The sequence below is a fragment of the Scylla paramamosain genome, chromosome 3, assembly GCF_035594125.1.
Source record: "Scylla paramamosain isolate STU-SP2022 chromosome 3, ASM3559412v1, whole genome shotgun sequence".
In the NCBI taxonomy this organism is placed as follows: Eukaryota; Metazoa; Arthropoda; class Malacostraca; order Decapoda; family Portunidae; genus Scylla; species Scylla paramamosain.
Genome location: NC_087153.1, coordinates 4,279,279 through 4,297,959, shown reverse-complemented (window position 1 = coordinate 4,297,959; position 18,681 = coordinate 4,279,279). Strand labels below are relative to the sequence as shown.

The window sequence follows — 18,681 nt, the reverse complement described above, 5'->3', positions numbered from 1 at the left end:
TGGTTGTTTCTTTCATGTGTACTAGGATTTATATATGGGTATGTTAACTGTATAACAAATGGACAACGTAAGATCATATAGAGAGGGAAAATAGTATTCATCCCAAGCTGATGATACATCCCAAACCTGAGATAATGTGCATAATATTTAGCTTGTTTTACCATATTTCTTGCTCTCTGCTTGATGGTGGTGGCTAAAAATGTTCCTTAATATTTTATTAGTTGGTTTGAGAATACATGAATGGCATAAAGATTTTTTTCCAGCAGACCAACTTTAATGTGTTAAATTCAGTCCGTTGGTGAATCTGTCAGTTTTCCCACACCAAAGCAAATGCCCCATTTGTTACTATGCTGATTTTTATTCATCATCTCTTTGATGTTTTGTAAACTATGTATCTATTATCTTAAGTCTGCCATTGCTTTCATTGGAACTAATATGAATCACATCTAAAGTGGGTTGTTAGTTGAACCTCATCCATGCTTTAGCACAGGTGGGGTATCTTGAGAACCTATTTCAGACTTTAAGCCTCTCATTTCCCCCCCCCCTTTTTTTTTTTTGTTATTTCATATATTTCCTAGGTGGATGTTTATCACTTATATTTCAGTATATTCCTCATATATAATAAGTCAGAACATAAGAGAAGTTAGTCAGTCATAGGAGAAACCTATTCGTTTAAGTCTATCCAGACTTTTCCTTCTGAACAATACCTGGAAGGAGGCCACTAGCAACTTTTTTTTTTTGTGATCATATGTGGCCATTCATATGATGCTGACAGCCTAAGCAATGCATACCAGAAACTCCCCATTCCAATAACTATATGAAGACAAGCTTTTTCTTCATTTGTAAGCATCTTGTATTTCATGGTGATGACAAAATGTAGACGTTCAAGACCACCTAAAATGGCAGTTACAATGAAGTACTTGATCAATTAGCAGTAAGAACTTCTCTGCAAGCAGTACACAAGCATCCTAGCGCTCTCCAACCATGTGAGGTAGGCCTGACCATTATTCTCATTACTTTATGTTAGATGACCCTCTCTTGCCAAGGTGGTGATATCAGGATACACAAGATAAAACAAAACAATACATTTTTGTATATATTCTATAGTTTTTATGTATTGATTTTCATTGTAGCCACTATACATTTTGTATATAAAAATTGTGATATTCTATGGTTGTGAAATTTGGGCTGTTTAAGATAGCAACAAAATATTAAAATATTTTCATAAAATCAAAACCAAACTGACTCTAAAGTGGTCCTACAAGGCAACAGTGAACTACCTAAAAAGACAACTGTGACATGTACTAGAGCAACTGTGGCTGCAACATGTCCAGATAAAAAGAATCAATGCTGTGTATATTGCTGGTTTGGCTAAAGCATCTTCAGTGCCAAGACAAACTTCCTTTGACCTTAAGTATTCGGAAAAATCAGCAAAGGATATTGTTAATGACAATAATACTGTTAAGTGACTTACCTGTTAACCTCTGATCCATGCTTGAAGATTTTTCTAATATTAACAGCAACTTCTGACCATAATCACCCAATTCCATCATCTTCACCTCTTGTGGTATCTTGCAATGGTCACACATGCCTGCACAATCTGAGGTCTCCCAAGCTTCATCAAAATGTTCAGCAATGAGGTTCCTACGACACCTGGATACAATGTTTAAAATTAAAATAACATAATACAAATCAATATTGCAACCATGTTAAAAAACAAATAATCTATGCAGTAATATACTATTTCATTGATAATGCAAGCTCAAATAATTTCATAGCTCCTCATTGTCATTAAAGAGTAAAGATATGTTTGGATGATGACTGATGGGATATGTGCATTTATCTTCTTTTTAGATGTAATTCATTAACATAAATAAAACTAATAAGCAACCGTCACTTTGTTATATTAAGATCACATAAATCAAACTAGTGCACAGAATATGAGTTTTATTCTTTGCCATGACAGTCACTACTTGCATAATGAGGTGAGAGCTGGTACATAATCTATAATGATCCTCAAAATAGGAACCAAACATACAATCAACTCAAGTTAATGTAAACATACTGATGGATCTATCTGAAAACCTTAAGGAATTCCATTCTAGACATAAAATAATGTAAACAGGGCCTCTGAAAATTAACGTAATCCGATTTCAAACTGTATTATAAAAATATTTGATTAGTGACAAAATGCTTTGACATTCATCATACAGCAGTTCATTATAACTTCATTAACTACCCTAAATATTTATAGAGCCATTTAACACTGCATGGTGTTATTTGGCAGAGAATTTTCATTACAGTAATAAAGGAAAATCTGTGATGTTAGAGACAATATTCACAGTAAATATAACCACTTGATAGGTGTATACATCATTAATACAGTCATCTCTTGTTAACCATAGTTTCAGTTTCCACAGTTTCACTTTTACTCAGACTGATGCCAACCACAAACTCAAATCACCTGTTATTCACTGCATCACATACAAACCTGTCCGCTACACAAACAGTGTTCCCACACTCCAGTGCTGCAACCTGGAACTGCATGTCATTGTCCTCTGTCACATTGTAAACTCCCTCATGTTAGCATCATTCCCACTGTCCCCACACCTTATCTTTACAAGAGTATTGTATAAACATAAGCTTTTCTTCACCATGGCTCCTATGACACCTGCAAAGAAACCAGCTGGAGAAACTCCAAAGCATGCATGGAAGGTGATGACTGGAGAATGTTAACATACTAAACAAATTATGGGAAGGCATGTTTTATGCAGCTGCAGGGTGAAAGTTACATGTGAATGTGAGTTCCATGTGGACAATCAAGTGGATGGAGAAGGAAATTCTATTGGTAGTAAGTACCAGTGCTTCAAGGACTGCCAAGTATGCCAGCAAAATCAGGGAGAAAGCAACTGTTAAGATGGAAAATGCCTTTTATATTTGGAATGAGGATTAGTACCATAAAGATACAACTGTTGACTCTAATGTGATATGAGAGAAAGCAAGATCTCTGTATGCATGGTTTAAGCCTGATAATGAACTGCAATCCAGTATAGTTGCTGCTGCTTTCTCACCATTATCATCAACTCCAGTATCTCATGTAAGTAAAGGCTGATTTGAAAAATTCATGCACTCATTTTCCTACAAAAATGTAAAGATGACTGGGAATTCTGCATCAGCAGACCACATGGCAATGAAGGGTTTCCCTGTACAATATAAGAGGTGACATGTCAAGTTATTCTCATATTTTTGTTGCTGGCAGTGGTGATGCTGTGTTGCCAGCTGACATGATGTTGGTGATAACAGAAGAGGTGATAAGAGACAACCTACCAGTGTTCATCACTTTTTCTTTATTTTTTAGTTAATTGATAAATCAAATGTTTGCAACCATGTACATGCAGTTTTCCTTTTCTTAAACATGGTTTTGGGAGCTCAGAGGTGTTCTTAAATTTTTAATGGATTTTCCACAGGTGTGAATCTTACACCACAGCCATTTTCTATTCTTCCCGACAGCAGAAAATGAGTTGCATGATGTCATTTGCTGCTCAGTTTGCCCAGCCTGCAGCAAAAATGGACAGCATGCTGAGATAAATTTTGTGTGATGCTGCCTTTACACAGTTCATTCACTTCAGGCATGGCCATCTTCTTAACTTTTCACTGTTTACATCCGACCTCATTATTCTTTTTACTAGTTTTCTGTCTTCCATTCTCTCTATATGACCAAACCACTATCTTAGCATACACTGATCTTCCATTGCAGCCAACTCTCTCAAAACACTAGTCTTTCTTACTTCCTCATTTCTTACTTGAGACTCATGTTACACAACACATACTCCTCAAATACTTTGTTTCCATTACATTCAGTCATTTCTTCTCTGCTACTCATAATTACAATAAAATCTCTTGCATCGTCTACCTCAGTTCTGGTAGATGAACCGTTTGGTAGCAGGTGCTGCCACACTGATGAATTACCTCACTATCATATAAATCTTCAAATCACATTACCTTCACATCTGAGGTCTGTTTCTTAATCCCTTCATGGAGAGGCAGGTTCACAGATTTACTTGGAGTGAATTGAATAAAGGAAACGCCAAAGGTGTAATCCTACATGACACTGGATATAAAAATGTAAATTGCCATTTATGAGTTAACAGACTAACTACAAAAATTAATTACACCACTACATTGGTGCTTAGATTGAAGACAATTCAGAATATTTTTGAAAATTTTCATGTGTTGTATTTTTCCAAATTCAAACAATACGTACCTTACACCATCCAGGCAATAGGCAATCAGACCATACAAATTTTCAAGACCAGTCTGCTCAGTGAAGACCATTGTGCTCTGTCTTGCAAGATCACCAAATCTCCAAAAGATGATACATTTGGCTGGTTCACCATCTCTCCCAGCTCTTCCACTTTCCTGTGAATAGAAAATTACTTTAAGTATATTAAATGACTAATGAAAATAAAAATAACATGTAAAGTTAGAATATCTCCCTATATCTTGTATGTCATAAAAGACAAGTTAAAAGGAAAAGGGTATAGAGCCCTTCTATTACCCTTTGTTTTATGCTGTAACTTAATTACCCTTTTATCTTTCTCCTCTGTTTCTTGACTGAATGGCACCTACTATGTGCAAAAAACACGAAACATAATTTTTAGGGACTTCAAAAGTTGTGTTAAACCATCAAAAAGTTTAAGTTCATTTTATATAATAATTTGTCACAAGCTATCTATGCAACAATGTCATCAACAAAATACCCAAATATGATGGCACTTTAATGGAATGCTTTTGCGCAATTGGTCAATACAGAATTAAGATAACATGAACACATGAACACATTATTTTTGATGGCTTATAAGGAGCACTAGCTTATAAGATGCAACCTAACTTTGACGGGCTCTTAACTCCTAAATGGTAAGCTAGATGATAAATACATCCTTTCAGAGCATGCACTGCACTGGTAAGTTTTGCCAAAAAAAAGGTGTTTTCACCAATGCCCAGTGTAACAATCTCAGACAAAAACACAATACAACAGTTTTTTTATTTTATTTTTTATCAGCAATCTTTCCTCTACACAATAAAACAAGCTGGAATTCCCTCAACTGTAGCACAGTGGAGATATGATGTTGGGAAGAAGAATTACTTTTGGCCATAAAAGGCAAATGTTCGTGCAAGTACAGTTGACTTTGGACCCGTTCTCCCACCTCACCCAGTGTCACATCCCAGCCACCCACATAAAAAGGCATCTTATGATACCTCTCTTATTCAATGAAGTTTTATTGGTAGACTCAATGGACTTCCCAATACAGGGAATCCTGGTCATGCCACCTTCATTTATGTATCTGGACAGGGTGAAATAGTTATCAGCATGTCTCTCCATTCCTATGGTCAATTTTGCATTAAGACTTGAAAGAAACAAAGGAAAAGGATTGCCACAAGCCACCAGACACAATAATTACATCACAGAAGTACAAATCTTGGTGGGAGAGAGGTGGGCGGGAATTCCTGCACCCTGCTGTCCTCCAAGAGAACAGGAATTCCTGCTATCCACCCTTTAGGGGTTAAAAGAAAAATACAGAAAAGAATAAAAACAAGAACAAGAAGTAGAACAGGAACAAGAACAAGAAGTAGATCTCTCAAAAATTTCAGATAAGGACTGAGCAAACTTGGTATTTTTCAGTGCCTCAAAACTCAATTCCTCCATTTATAAACTTGACACAACCTTCCACACAACTATCCCCTCTTCCTCAATGACAATCAACTGTCCCCCTCTTCTACAATGAACATCCTCACTCTGTCCTTTACTTATAATCTAAACTGGAAACTTCATAGCTCAACTCTAGCTAAAACAGCTTCTATGAAGTTAGACATTCTGAGATGTCTTCATCAGTTTTTCTAACCCTTCCAGCTGCTCTGTACAAAGGCCTTATCCATCCATGTATGGAGGTATGTTTCACATGTCTGGTGGAATTCCACTCATACCACTCTTCTAGACAGGGTGGAATCAAAACCTTTTCATTTCATCAACTCCTCTTCTCTAACTGATTGTCTTCAGCCTCTTTCTCATCACTGCAATATTGCATCCCTTGCTATCTTCTACAGCTATTTTCATGCTAACTGCTCTTCTGATCTTGTTAACTGCATGCCTTCCCTCCTCTGCAGCCTTGCTGCACAAGACTTTCTTCTTTTTCTCATCCCTATTCTGTCCACTTCTCTAATGCAAAAGTTAACCAGTTTTCTCAATCATTCATCCCTTTCTTTGGTAAACTCTGGAATTCCCTGCCTGCTTCTGTATTTCCACCTTTTTATGTCTTGAACTCCTTCAAGAGGGAGGTTTCAAGAAACTTATCCTTCAATCTTTGACTACTGCTTTGGACCCTATTCAGGGACTGGCATCTCAGTAGGCCTTTTTTTAATAATGAATTTTTGTTGCCCTTGGCCAGTGTCCCTCCTACTTAAAAAAGAGGAAGTAAAAGTAGTAGTAGTAGTAGTAGTAGTGTAGTAGTAGTAGTAGTAGTAGTAGTAGTAGTAGTAGTAGTAGTAGTGGTGGTGGTGGTGGTTGAAGAAAGGTAGGAGGAGGAGGAGGAGAAACACTTAACAACTTAAAGTGTTCCAAATTCTGGGTGTCATTTTCTTCCTGATAGGTGCTAATTAATATGGATTAATAATAGTGATAATAAATAAAAAGTACTATTGATATGCACTTTTCTCTTAGAAAATACTCATAAATCTATGAAGCAGTTTTGTAGAACATATATCAACACACTTAAATTATCTTTAGCTGTCCTTACTTTGTATTTAAAGATAAAACTGTTTTTCTGAGCTATGTTTTTTGGAAAAAGAATGCATCTTATAACCCATGAAATACAGCAATCATTACTAAAAAGTGTGCTGCAAAACTAATTTTTCTCCTGAGTATTTATTAGTAATTTAATGCAACTTCAAGCAAGAGGAGAAATGGGTGATGGTGGAGGAGTGTGTAAGAATTCAACTGTTCATGTTCGAGAACCATCTATGTGTACATATGCCCCTTATCTTTACCAACTCATACATAGATATAATGCTTTACACATTTCATCATCTCTCTCTCTCTCTTCAGATACTATTTTCTACCATAAATTTCAATGTTTTTGTCATAATGCGCTGGATAATTCCATGCCTCCTTTCCTGTATCTACATGGAAAAACAAGTTAATCAGTTTATTCAACATCTCTTTCACAGATAAATTAGGTTTTTCCAATTTTTATGACTAACTCTTTCAAGACAGGAACATCTAAGCATCCAAAAATGAGTTGGTCTTGTTCTTTAGGGACTCTTCTACTGTGCTCTTTTAAGTAACTTGAATGACATAAATTACATACTGATAACTTATTTAAATTCTTAAGCACAAATATCTTATGTCTTCATACCTGGTAGAAGTTTTCCATGGATTTTGAAATACAGTGGTGGATAACATAGCGAACATCAGGTTTGTCAATACCCATCCCAAAGGCAATAGTTGCAATTACAGCCTGAAAAAATGAAATTTCATTAATAATGATTCTTCCATAAATAGAAAGAGGTAAACTGTTGTGTATTTTCTAGAAGTGTGGAGACAACAACTCCAAGAAAAGAAAGAAAAAAATCTTATGGAAATCAAAACAAATGTGTAGTAGTATTTTGTGAAGCATATGAGAATGGCTAAGACAAGGTGTCTAAAAGTACACACACACACACACACACACACACACACACACACACACACACCTGATTGGATGCATCAACAACAGCTCCAGGCATTTACCTAGGTTTGGTTGTACAGGGAGGCCAAGCTTTGAGTCCTGTCTCCATAATAGGGACTTGTGTAAGGTGTTGACGCAAGGGAAGGTGAAGTGTTAATCAAGGCGTGGGCAAAAAGATGAAATGGGAGTGTGATGCAAAGATAAACACTGGCAGTGACATCAACCAGGGAAGATGCTTCCAGCACAAATCCCAATGTTTTCAAAGAATTTAAGGGAAAGGATGTAAGTGTAGCACATACAAATAAACAAATGTGGAAAATTAAAGAAAAGAATGTGAAAATACAAGAAGAAATATGTAGCTTAGCTGTGATGATAAAGGCATGAAAGGAAGAGAGGTGGGTGGTGATAATGTAAAAAAATATATCCAATGATATAACAGTGATGAAGATTGAGATGGTAAAAGAAAAAGAAAACAAAGAACTGAGAGAAGAGGTGGCAAAAATAGTACATGTAAACAAGAAGTACTGTGAAGAAATCAAGAAACTAAAGGAAGAGAACAAAGAGTCACAGAAAGTTGTACAAGAGAGGTTAGGGTTGGAAAAGTGAAAGAATTACTGACAGAAGAAGTCAAAAGCTGGAAAGAAGAGAAAAACAACAGAAGGTAGATATGAAGGAAATAATATGGCAACAGCAACAGGAACACAGTAAGGATATGAAAAGCAAATGACTGTAGTAATAAAGGAAAAAAGTAAACTTGTGATACACACTGTACAGAGAAAGATGTGTGTGGTGGTATTTAGGGTCAAAGAGAAGAATCCACCCATGAAAATAGCTAGAGAGAAAGAAGTGAAAAGAGCTAGAAGTGGCAGAGGAAGGAGAGGAAATAGTCAAACAAATTGAAGAGGTGTACAGGTTTGGAAGATGCAAAAAAAAAAATAAAATAAATAAAAAAAAAAAATAAATAAATAAATAAAATAAATAAATAAAAAAAAAATAAATAAATGAATAAGAACAAGACTGACAAAAATAAGATTCATCTCACATGCAGCAACAAAACATGTCTTGCAAAAAACAGGAAACTTGATAAAAATAGAAGGATTGAAGGAAATATGGATAAAAAAAGACATGAAAGAAGGAGAGAGAAGTAAACTGAGAGTTGAGAGTATAGGCCCAGTCAAAAAATGAAGTGAGAACACAGGAGTAAGTGAGGAGATTCATTTGGAAAGCTGTGAACATGAAAGTGAGGAAATGGTGGTACAAAGATGCCATGGAAACTCACTAAGCAGAAGTTTAAAAATTATGTAAATAAATATAGATGGTTTGGTGTCGAGACTATTCGAACTACTATTGGAAGACTACCAAAAGAATAATAAACCAGATGTAGTATGTTTAACAGAAACCAAACTAAAAGAAGAAATAAAGTTGAGATTTGCAAAGGAAGGATATAGCACATGGAGGAGAGACAGAAAAGGAAAGGGAGGAGGAGGAGTGATGATATTGGTAAAACAGGATACTTTTGTTGAGGAAGTGGAAAATGGTGATGGAATGGTGGAAACTTTGAATGTTGTAAGATCAAAGGAAGTGAAAAGAGGAAAGTTATTGTGATGTACATACCACCTAAAACTAGATATGAAATTATGCAACTAGAAACAAGAAGAGAAAATGATAAGGAAAAGTAACAAAGTGCTCTTAGCAGGTGATTTCAACACTAAAGGAATTAACTGGGAGAAGATGAAAGTGAAAGAAAATGTCAGGTCATGGAGCAAAGAATTTATGCAAACCATGATGGTAAATACGAGACAGTGGGTGAGTGAAGCTACAAGATGCAGAGAACTATCACAGTTGGAATTAGTGTTTACAAAAAAAACCTAGAATGTAGACAGAATATACACTGTCTAAGCCCAATGGGAAAAAGCAATCATGTGACAACAGAAATAGTACTACAGGAAGAAAAAGTGTTGCACAGGAAAGAACGATACAGAAATGGGAGATGGAACTATGCTACAGCAAACTTTGCAGAGCTTAGTAAATTTTATGGAATAATTAACTGGAAAGAGCTATTTGAAGGTAAAGAAGTGCATAAAAAAAAAATGAGATGTTTTTAAGCAAGTACAGAGAGGGGATGCAACAATTTGTGCCAAGTTATTAAGTGAAAATTAGGAAGCATGAGTGGTATAATGCCAGGTATGGAGGGAGGGAGAGAGAGAGAGAGAGAGAGAGAGAGAGAGAGAGAGAGAGAGAGAGAGAGAGAGAGAGAGAGAGAGAGAGAGAGAGAGAGAGAGAGAGAGAGAGAGAGAGAGAGAGAGAGAGAGAGAGAGAGAGAGCATGGAAGAAAATGATGGGACAACTGAATGGAAATACTAAAGAATACAGAAAGGCAAGGAATGAATATGGTATAGTAAGAAGAGAAGAAGAAATAAATTTTGAAAGTGACATAATAAGAAAATGCAAAGAACCCAAATTCTTCTACAGATATATAAACAGGAAAATGAAACATAGGGATGGCATAAATAAGTTAATAAGGAAAGGAAGAATTTATGAAACTACTGAGATGATTGAACTAATGAATGAGTTTTCAGTCTGTGTTTACAAAGGAAACCAATTTTGTGGCACCGAAAGTGGTATCACAGAATGAGGGAATACAGTAGATTTAAGTAGAGACAAGAAATCAAGAAAGTGCTGGAAGAGCTGGATGTTAGAAGAGCTATGGGACCAGATCGAGTTAATGGATGGATATTAAAACAATGCAGAGGAAATGGAGGAACCCATATGGGATATAATAAACAGCTTGCTGATAGAAAGAAAAGTACCAAGGGAATGGAAAAGAGCTAACATAGTGCCAATATACAAAGGAGGAAATAAAATGGAACCATTACATTATAGACCAGTGTCACTAACAAGTACTGTAAGCAAGATATGTGAAATAGTAATTAAAGATAGATGGGTGAATATTTAGATGAAAAGGTAATTACAGAAAAGCAATTTGGATTCAGGAAAGGGAGATCCTGTGTCACAAATCTACTAAGCTTTTATACAAGAGTAACAGATGGAACACAAGAGAAGGACGGATGGGTTGATGCAGTATACCTGTACCTCAAAAAAGCCTTTGATAGAGTTCTCCACAAAAGCCTAATTTGGAAATTAGAGAGTGGAGGAGGACTAAAGGGAGCAACATTGAGATGGATAGATGATTATTTACAAGGGAAATGAGAACAGTAATCAGACACACTAATTCAACTTAGTGCAAAGTGACAAGTGGAGTAAATGATATCACAGAGGATCTAAATAGTTATATAAACCTGTTCACTGATGATGCAAAAATAATGAAAATAATACAGGGTGAAAATGACTGCATATATACGAGTATATATATATACGAGTATATATATATATATATATATATATATATATATATATATATATATATATATATATATATATTTTGTAAAGGGGTAATATGCTTAATGTAGTATATTAAATTGGGAAACAAGCTAAGTTTAGGGAACCACAGGTCTAATCTATACACTCAAAAATTTTCTGAATATTCTACTACTATTCTTTTCCAAGTCTCTCTCTCTCTCTCTCTCTCTCTCTCTCTCTCTCTCTCTCTCAGCATCACTTTACCTAAATATTTTGCATTTCCCTCTTGTTGGTTACATTCATTCTTCTTTCTCTCCCATCTTCAACCTCATTCATTATCCTCCTACATCATCTTTAGCCCATAGAATAAAGGTCAATTAACATATAATTACCTGATACTCATTTTTCACCCATTTTGTATGAACTCTACTCCTCACATCTGCATCAAGCTGGGCATGATAGGGAGCCACACGGAGGCCATGAGACCTTAAGTCACTTGCTAACTGCTCAGAATCTTTGATGGTCATTGTATAGATGATGCCTGACTGGCCTTGAAACTCTTTCTGAAGCATGTGTTGAATTTGTCTGACACATTCTTCATGTGATGAAGGCTTTGGACGTACCTGGAAAGGACATTAGGTTACATTTTTTAAGTAATAAAATTCTCCTAAAACTAATGTGAGACATTCTCTTGTGTTATACCTCTATTTCACTTCTAAATATCTTAGATTCATCTTTTGAATATATGTAATATGATGAAGCAACAAAAAGTAATATAAAAATAGGATATGTTACGCTATTTCCATCGTGGCCATCATCAACGGTGATAGCCTTAGAAAATCTAAGAAACGAAATTAAAAACTTGACAAATTAAAACATTTGAACATTTCAAACTAAAAATGTTCTAGTAATACTTTATTTTCTGTTCGGTATCATATTGAAGAACAGGGTGGAAAGAAAGAGAACTAGTAAGTTTGCAAGTAATGTGCTAATGATGTCATTATTGTAACAATCACTTATCAATTTACTTTCACACATTAACTCTTGTTTTACTCAATCTACAAATAAAGAAAATATCTCAACATAAAATCACAAAGTAACAGAGCAGTACAAGCTGGAGAGAGAGAGAGAGAGAGAGAGAGAGAGAGAGAGAGAGAGAGAGAGAGAGAGAGAGAGAGAGAGAGAGAGAGAGAGAGAGAGAGAGAGAGAGAGAGAGAGAGAGAGAGAGAGACCCACTGAATATAACATTCAGTTCCTCCTAGATTAAATATTCATATTAAGTGCTCTTGCTCGCTCTATAAGACCGTTCAAGACCAGAGACTTTGGTACCTTGTTTCAGAGCTCTGATGAATTGTAATCTGTTGAATTAACCTACCCATTGCCAATGCCGTAAATTTACAGTGTCTCACATATCCATGCTCAGTGCCACTGCTGTGAATTTATGATGGCAACTTAAAAAAGTTCTAGACTGTTTATTTGTTAACTGAACTTGAAAGACAACACACTGCATGTACCTTACTCAAGCCTGTGGATGTGTATGCAGCCACAGGACAGGATGCTCTCAGAACTACACTGACTCAATTTCAGAGTAATGAGTGTGATGTAGGATTGTGTCTGGAGCCCTGCTTCAGAGAAAACCACACACCTCTTCACTTCTAAAGAGATTCAGTACTGCTTATAAATAGTGCCTTTATGAAAACAATGAAAGTGCCACCATGCATTCAATCACATGCAAATTGCAAGAGCCTTCTAATTGTGCAGTGAGGTGAATAATGTAACACCCTTATTCCTTCACATACTACAAGTAGCCTAACAATCATATGTACATTGGCATTGAGGTGATTTACCATTAATAAGGAGACATAACATCATTAATAAACATTGGTGGTGGCCACAAATTGCTAGCACCATGAACACCACTGCCATCACTATTTTGTCACATAAGCATCCAAACCAGGCAACTTATAATGTAGGTTTAAAAAATTTTTCACTTTGCTAAAACCCATTTTTACATATTTTCCATGATCTTTATATTATTTAGTATCTTAAAAAAAAAAAAAAAAAAAAAAAAAACCTGACACCACAGACACCACGGTTAAAATGGCCAGCACTGTGCAGGTTAAAGGTATGCTGTATATAAAACCAGGTAATGGTATTCATGTCCCCACATTGTTAGTGGAAAGTTAGTGTTTTCAAATAATATACTTTCCTCAAGGCAGCATCCTTCTTTCATATACACTTATATTTTATCTTCACATGATCTAAACTATTTCAAAAATTTCCCAACATATTTTATTCCTCAAAACTCAACCTCTCTACAATACCTTTATGTTTCTGGTTTCCTCACACATTTTTATAATAAGTATTTATCTCTACAGAATTAACAGTTAAATTCCTAAAATCATATAACAAAATCAATAATTTGAATTAAAGTAAAAAGAGTAACTAACCTCATAAAACAAATTAGGCCTATTAAATGATGCCTTTAGAATCAAGCAACCCTGTATGTCAAGTATCTTCTGCACATCTTGAATTACTCTTGAAGTAGCTGTAGCAGTAAGCCCCAAGATGGGAGTACCAGGAAACATCTTTTTCATAATACCCAAGAATTTGTAGTCTGAAAAAAAAAGTTAAACACATTAATATATCCACAATACAACTGTAATGTGCTCCCCCCATGGACACTCCATAGAAACAATGAAAAACTGATCTGGAGATGAGAAGTTTAACCTAGAGATTGAACCCCTGACCAGAAAAAGGGAGAGCACCTTAGATATCAGAACAACAATCAACTTCTGGTCCCTACATGGCTTTCTCCCTCCATTTAGATAAGTTTCTGGTGTTTCAGTTTCCTTACAGTATGAACACATACCATTTTCTCTTAGATTGAGCTTCTTAAGAGAAAATGTTGGGCAAGTACCATTCAAGACTTATATGATTACACCATACATATTACTTAATGGAGATCCTTACCATCGCTATAAATGTAATCCCACTTGGACACTACAGAGAAAGACTGAGACATTAATATGAAGTCGAGATAAATCTTTACTTGATTTGGAAATTGAACCTGACCAAAAGAACAAAACAACACTGTCTAAGACATCAAAACTCAAGATAATTTTGAGGACCTTTATATTTCTGTTCAGTATACATCATCCACAACAAATGACCAATGTGAAGTTGATTAACTTCTGCTTCAATGCAGTAACTAGTCTAATGTATTGGAAGATGGCAGTTTCTTTGTGGGAAAGATTATAGCTACAACACATCAATTAAAAAATGTGGAAAGGGACACACACATGCTTCTTGCGAACTTGGAAGTTCAATGTCAATACTTTTGTCAAAGTTATTTGTTTGAAACTTAAAGATGAAATGCAGTTTCCATGAGTTTATGACTGTAGGTAATCATGTAAAAATCAAATGACTTATATGTATAATCCAATATTGTAGAAGTGATTGTGAAAAAAAATAAATAAAGAAATAAAGAAATAAAAATTAACTGGCAGAATGCTGATTTTTTTACTAATTCCAAAATTACATTAGCCACTTCACTTTGGTGTTATTTTTGCCTGTATCTCAACTCTAATTTTTGTAATCATCTTTTACATTATGAAAATACACTACATGCATGGGTATTAAATTTTTGCTTGCCCTATACTGCTTGATATCTTTTTTATATTGCAGTCAATAATCTATAATTCAGATGAATTTTCTTTAACTGAAAACCATGAAAACACCTTGTTTCATCATGATAGGAAATACAGAGGAAAAGATTCCCACTTCCCTTGCTTCCTATCTCTATTTTCAAGTAGTCTTTTATGATGCGTAGAGAATACAGAGGCAATATTCTTGCAATCCAGTCATATTGTGTGCAACTAAACTGTTTCTCCACCTTAGGGGGCATGGAAACTATACACTATATGATTACAGAACTGAACTCCTTCAAGATGGCATTGTATGGGTTTTACTGATCCCCAAAATCTTGCTGGATCCTATAAAACAGCTAATTTTTAATAAGTATAAATTTTGTGATGTCAATATGACTCTCAAAACACTAAATACTCACTTTCAGATATATAGTAAACCACAGACCACAAGTGACCTGAAGCAATTACCTGGTCTGAAGTCATGGCCCCATTGTGAACAACAATGAACCTCATCAATGGCCAGGCGTGCAAACCTTCCCATCTGGTGCATTTTTTGAAGTTTGGTCATGAATCTCTTGGATTTGGAAAGCTTCTCTGGTGTGACATACAAAAGCTTTAAGGTGCTGTTGGGATTTGTCATATCCTGGGAACAATAAGTATTGTTAAGCAACAGTGCTATGTGAATAAGAATGACAAATAAAGTCTAGTATATACAATCTATTGATCTGTCTCTGTTAATGGGGCACAGTTAGTGCATGATGAAAACTACAAAATAGTATTATGTAGTTATTTAATTTTTTTTTCAGTGTCCAATTTGCCAAATTTAATCCTAAACATCTAGTTGACCAATATGAATTTTTGAGAGGTCTGAATGATATATGTATTAGAGATGCATTTGCTGCCTGAATTCAGATATCTGTGGATGGAAATATGCATATGGATATCATGCTCATGTATTTTGCAAAGGCCTATCCACACTGCTTTTGTAGCCACACAACTGATGCAACATCTGGCCAAGCAGGATTGGTCAGAACAGAATCATACTCAGGATTTTGCAGTTGTAACAGGATACTTTCTGATCAGTGGAAAGGTTAAATCCTCCTCAGAAATGGCTGAAAACAGTTTTCACTGAAATAATTTATTTTTTTATATTTTCATTGTTTACTTATTATTTAACTATTTTATTTAATTTATTTTTATACATTTATTTATTATCATTATTATTATTATTTCTTTTTTTAGGCAAGTATGTATTCCTTAGCACAGGCTGCACTTTTTTCCCTTTACAACTTGTTTTTCCTAGGTCTGTGGCTGATGTTGGCAGCTCCTACTATGTTTCATAATAAGGCAAAGTGAGCAAGATGAAATGAGTGTGAAGGTGGAAGGCAGGAGGTGAGAAATGGCTGGATAAGTAAGGGGGGATGAGAGAGGGGAGAGATATGCTGAGGTGCAAGTATGGGATTGGCAGGTCAGGCCATGCTAAGATGGGTGAGATGAGGTCAAGGCAGGTGGAAGGTGGAGTGGAGACAATGGAGATGGCCAAGATGAGGAGATTTGGGGAAGTAAATGTTGATGAGTTGTATAAATATTTTGTTGATAGAACACATACAGGCCAGTTTAGTAAATATTCCTTATAGAACAATACAATCACAGAAGAATTAACCTAGGCCAGTTAGCAAATATTCCTTGTAGAACAATAAAATCACAGAAGAATAACCCAAAGTGGATGACTGGTAGGTTAAAATAGTACACAGGACTGAAGAGAAGTATATAAAACAGATTAAAGGCAAGGGAACAAGATTTAAAGCCTCAATATAATGAATCAGTTAGAACAGTCAGGTAGTTAGTGAAAACTAAAAACAATTACAAATTAAAGGTAGCTAGCCACGTGAAGACTGACTCCCAAGGGATTCTATCAAGTATATAGGACAAAGAACAGAGAAATAATGGGTACATTAAAGGCAGCTGATGGAAAGTTACTTCTGGGGAAGAGATAAATAAAATTCTGAACAAGTATTTTTTAAGTTTTCACTCTGGAAAACATGCAAGAAATGCCAGATAGTGAACAGATTTTTAAAGCTGAAGAGAATGAGAAACTGATAGATATTTCCATAACTAAGGAGATAGTGGAACAAGAGATAGGCTGAAAACATTCAAGTCACCAGGACCAAATGAAATATATCCCAGAGTACTTAAGGAATGCAGAGGCTATTAGTGAACACTAGTTACTGCCTTTTGGAAATTGCTAGACTCAGGAGAGGTACCAGTAATGTGGAAGCAGGTGAATGTAATATTCATCTTTAAGAAGGGAGATAAAATGTTAACATCTAATTATAGACATGTCAGCTTAACTTCAATTGTAGGTAAAATAATGGAGTCAGTAATGGTGAGAAACATTAGGGAGCATTTAGACAAGCATAATTTAATAAATCAGTCACAGCATGGTTTCAAAAAGGGGAACTCTTCCCTTATGAACTTGTTGAGTTTTTACAATAAAGTTTACAAATCAGCAGATAATGGAGATAGTTATGACATTCTATAACTGGATGTTAGTAAAGTGTTCAACAAGATACTATATAGGAGGCTCCTGAGAAAGGTTAGGGCATATGGGATAGATGGGAAGGTGTTAGGCTGGATAAGGTTGTGGTTAGGCAACAGGCAACTGAGTTGTAATAAATGGCCTTAAATCTGAGTGGGTTTAAGTAATTAGTTTGGTGCCACAGGGATCAGTTTTAGGACCATTGTTGTTTTAATATATATTAATTACTTGGATAGTGGGATTAGTTGTGATGTTAGTAAATTTGCAGATGACACAAAGATTGGTATTAATTAGATCAGATTCGGATGCAATCGCCTTGCTGGCAGATTTGGATAAGATTAATGAATGGACAGACATATGGCAAATGCAGTTCAGTATTAACAAATGCAAAGCACATAGCATAGGGAGAAAAAACCCACAGAATAGGTACACAATAAACAACAAAGCTCCTTTAAGTTCAGGAAATGAAAAACCTTAAGGAGTTATAGTTAGCCCTGACCTCCATCCAAGAAAACAATGCATAGAGGCCAGAAATCGGGCATACCAGATTTAGGTATTAATTTTTAAGAGTGTTAAAAGTAGAAGTCCTGAAGTAATATCAAAGTTGTATTTGCCCCTAGTCAGACCTCATCTAGACTATGCTGTGCAGGTCTGAATGAAGCATGTTATAGCATGTTATATAATATACTTAAGCACTTAAGCATGTTATATAATATACAACATATAACATATAAATGTTATATGTTATATAATATGTAACATATAACATAAATCACACACTATAAACATGTTATATATTATATGACACATTCACATAGTGTGATTTATGATAAAACAGCACTGCTGTGAAACTTTTAGGTAAGTCTGATAACTCACTACTACATTTTTGGAATGTTTGCCCCTTTGGCTCTAAATACCTCATATATGGATTGCTTTGAAAAATAAGACACATTTCCCACTTTCCATAATCAATATAACATGACCTACTTGTTTACCAAAACTGTTAAAGCCTAAATGAAATGGCTACTTCAATTGCCCAGCTAAAAGTTCTTGATAATAAATCAAATTGTGCAAAAAAATACTGAATTTTTGTTGCTGCTGAGAATGCAATTCTGCTCTACTCACTGCATGTACACCATTAACTTGTTCTCTGCCTGATGATGCTGACAGCATTTGTGCTTCAATGTTTAGGGCCTTCAGGCCCATTATTTGGTCTTCCATCAAGGACACCAGAGGGGAGACAACCAATGTGACACCTAGAAATAAGATAAAATTGTAGTCTTGCTCTGCAACACACACACACAAATTCCAACACTAATATTCTTAATTTATGTATATGATATGGTGAAAGGAATGAAAAGTTATGAAGAAAATACTTGCAGGAAAAAAAAAAAAAAAACTGACTTGT

General features: G+C 35.3%; 1 protein-coding gene across 7 annotated transcripts in view; it reads right to left on the bottom strand.

Annotated features, from left to right (window-relative positions):
- LOC135089431 (ATP-dependent DNA helicase Q1-like) overlaps positions 1 to 18,681 on the bottom strand; it is a 51,349-nt gene that overhangs the window by 16,561 nt on the left and 16,107 nt on the right. For 6 of the 7 annotated variants that reach the window (XM_063985040.1, XM_063985002.1, XM_063985013.1 and 3 more), the window contains 7 exons: positions 18,399 to 18,529; positions 15,203 to 15,377; positions 13,535 to 13,701; positions 11,477 to 11,707; positions 7,413 to 7,514; positions 4,265 to 4,419; positions 1,475 to 1,653 (listed from right to left, as the gene is read on the bottom strand). In XM_063985040.1, coding sequence (XP_063841110.1) covers positions 1,475 to 1,653; positions 4,265 to 4,419; positions 7,413 to 7,514; positions 11,477 to 11,707; positions 13,535 to 13,701; positions 15,203 to 15,377; positions 18,399 to 18,529 — 1,140 coding nt within the window. Of the gene's footprint in view, positions 1 to 1,474; positions 1,654 to 1,676; positions 3,557 to 4,264; positions 4,420 to 7,412; positions 7,515 to 11,476; positions 11,708 to 13,534; positions 13,702 to 15,202; positions 15,378 to 18,398; positions 18,530 to 18,681 lie in introns of those variants that run through there. The other variant, XM_063985047.1, reaches the window with a different exon arrangement.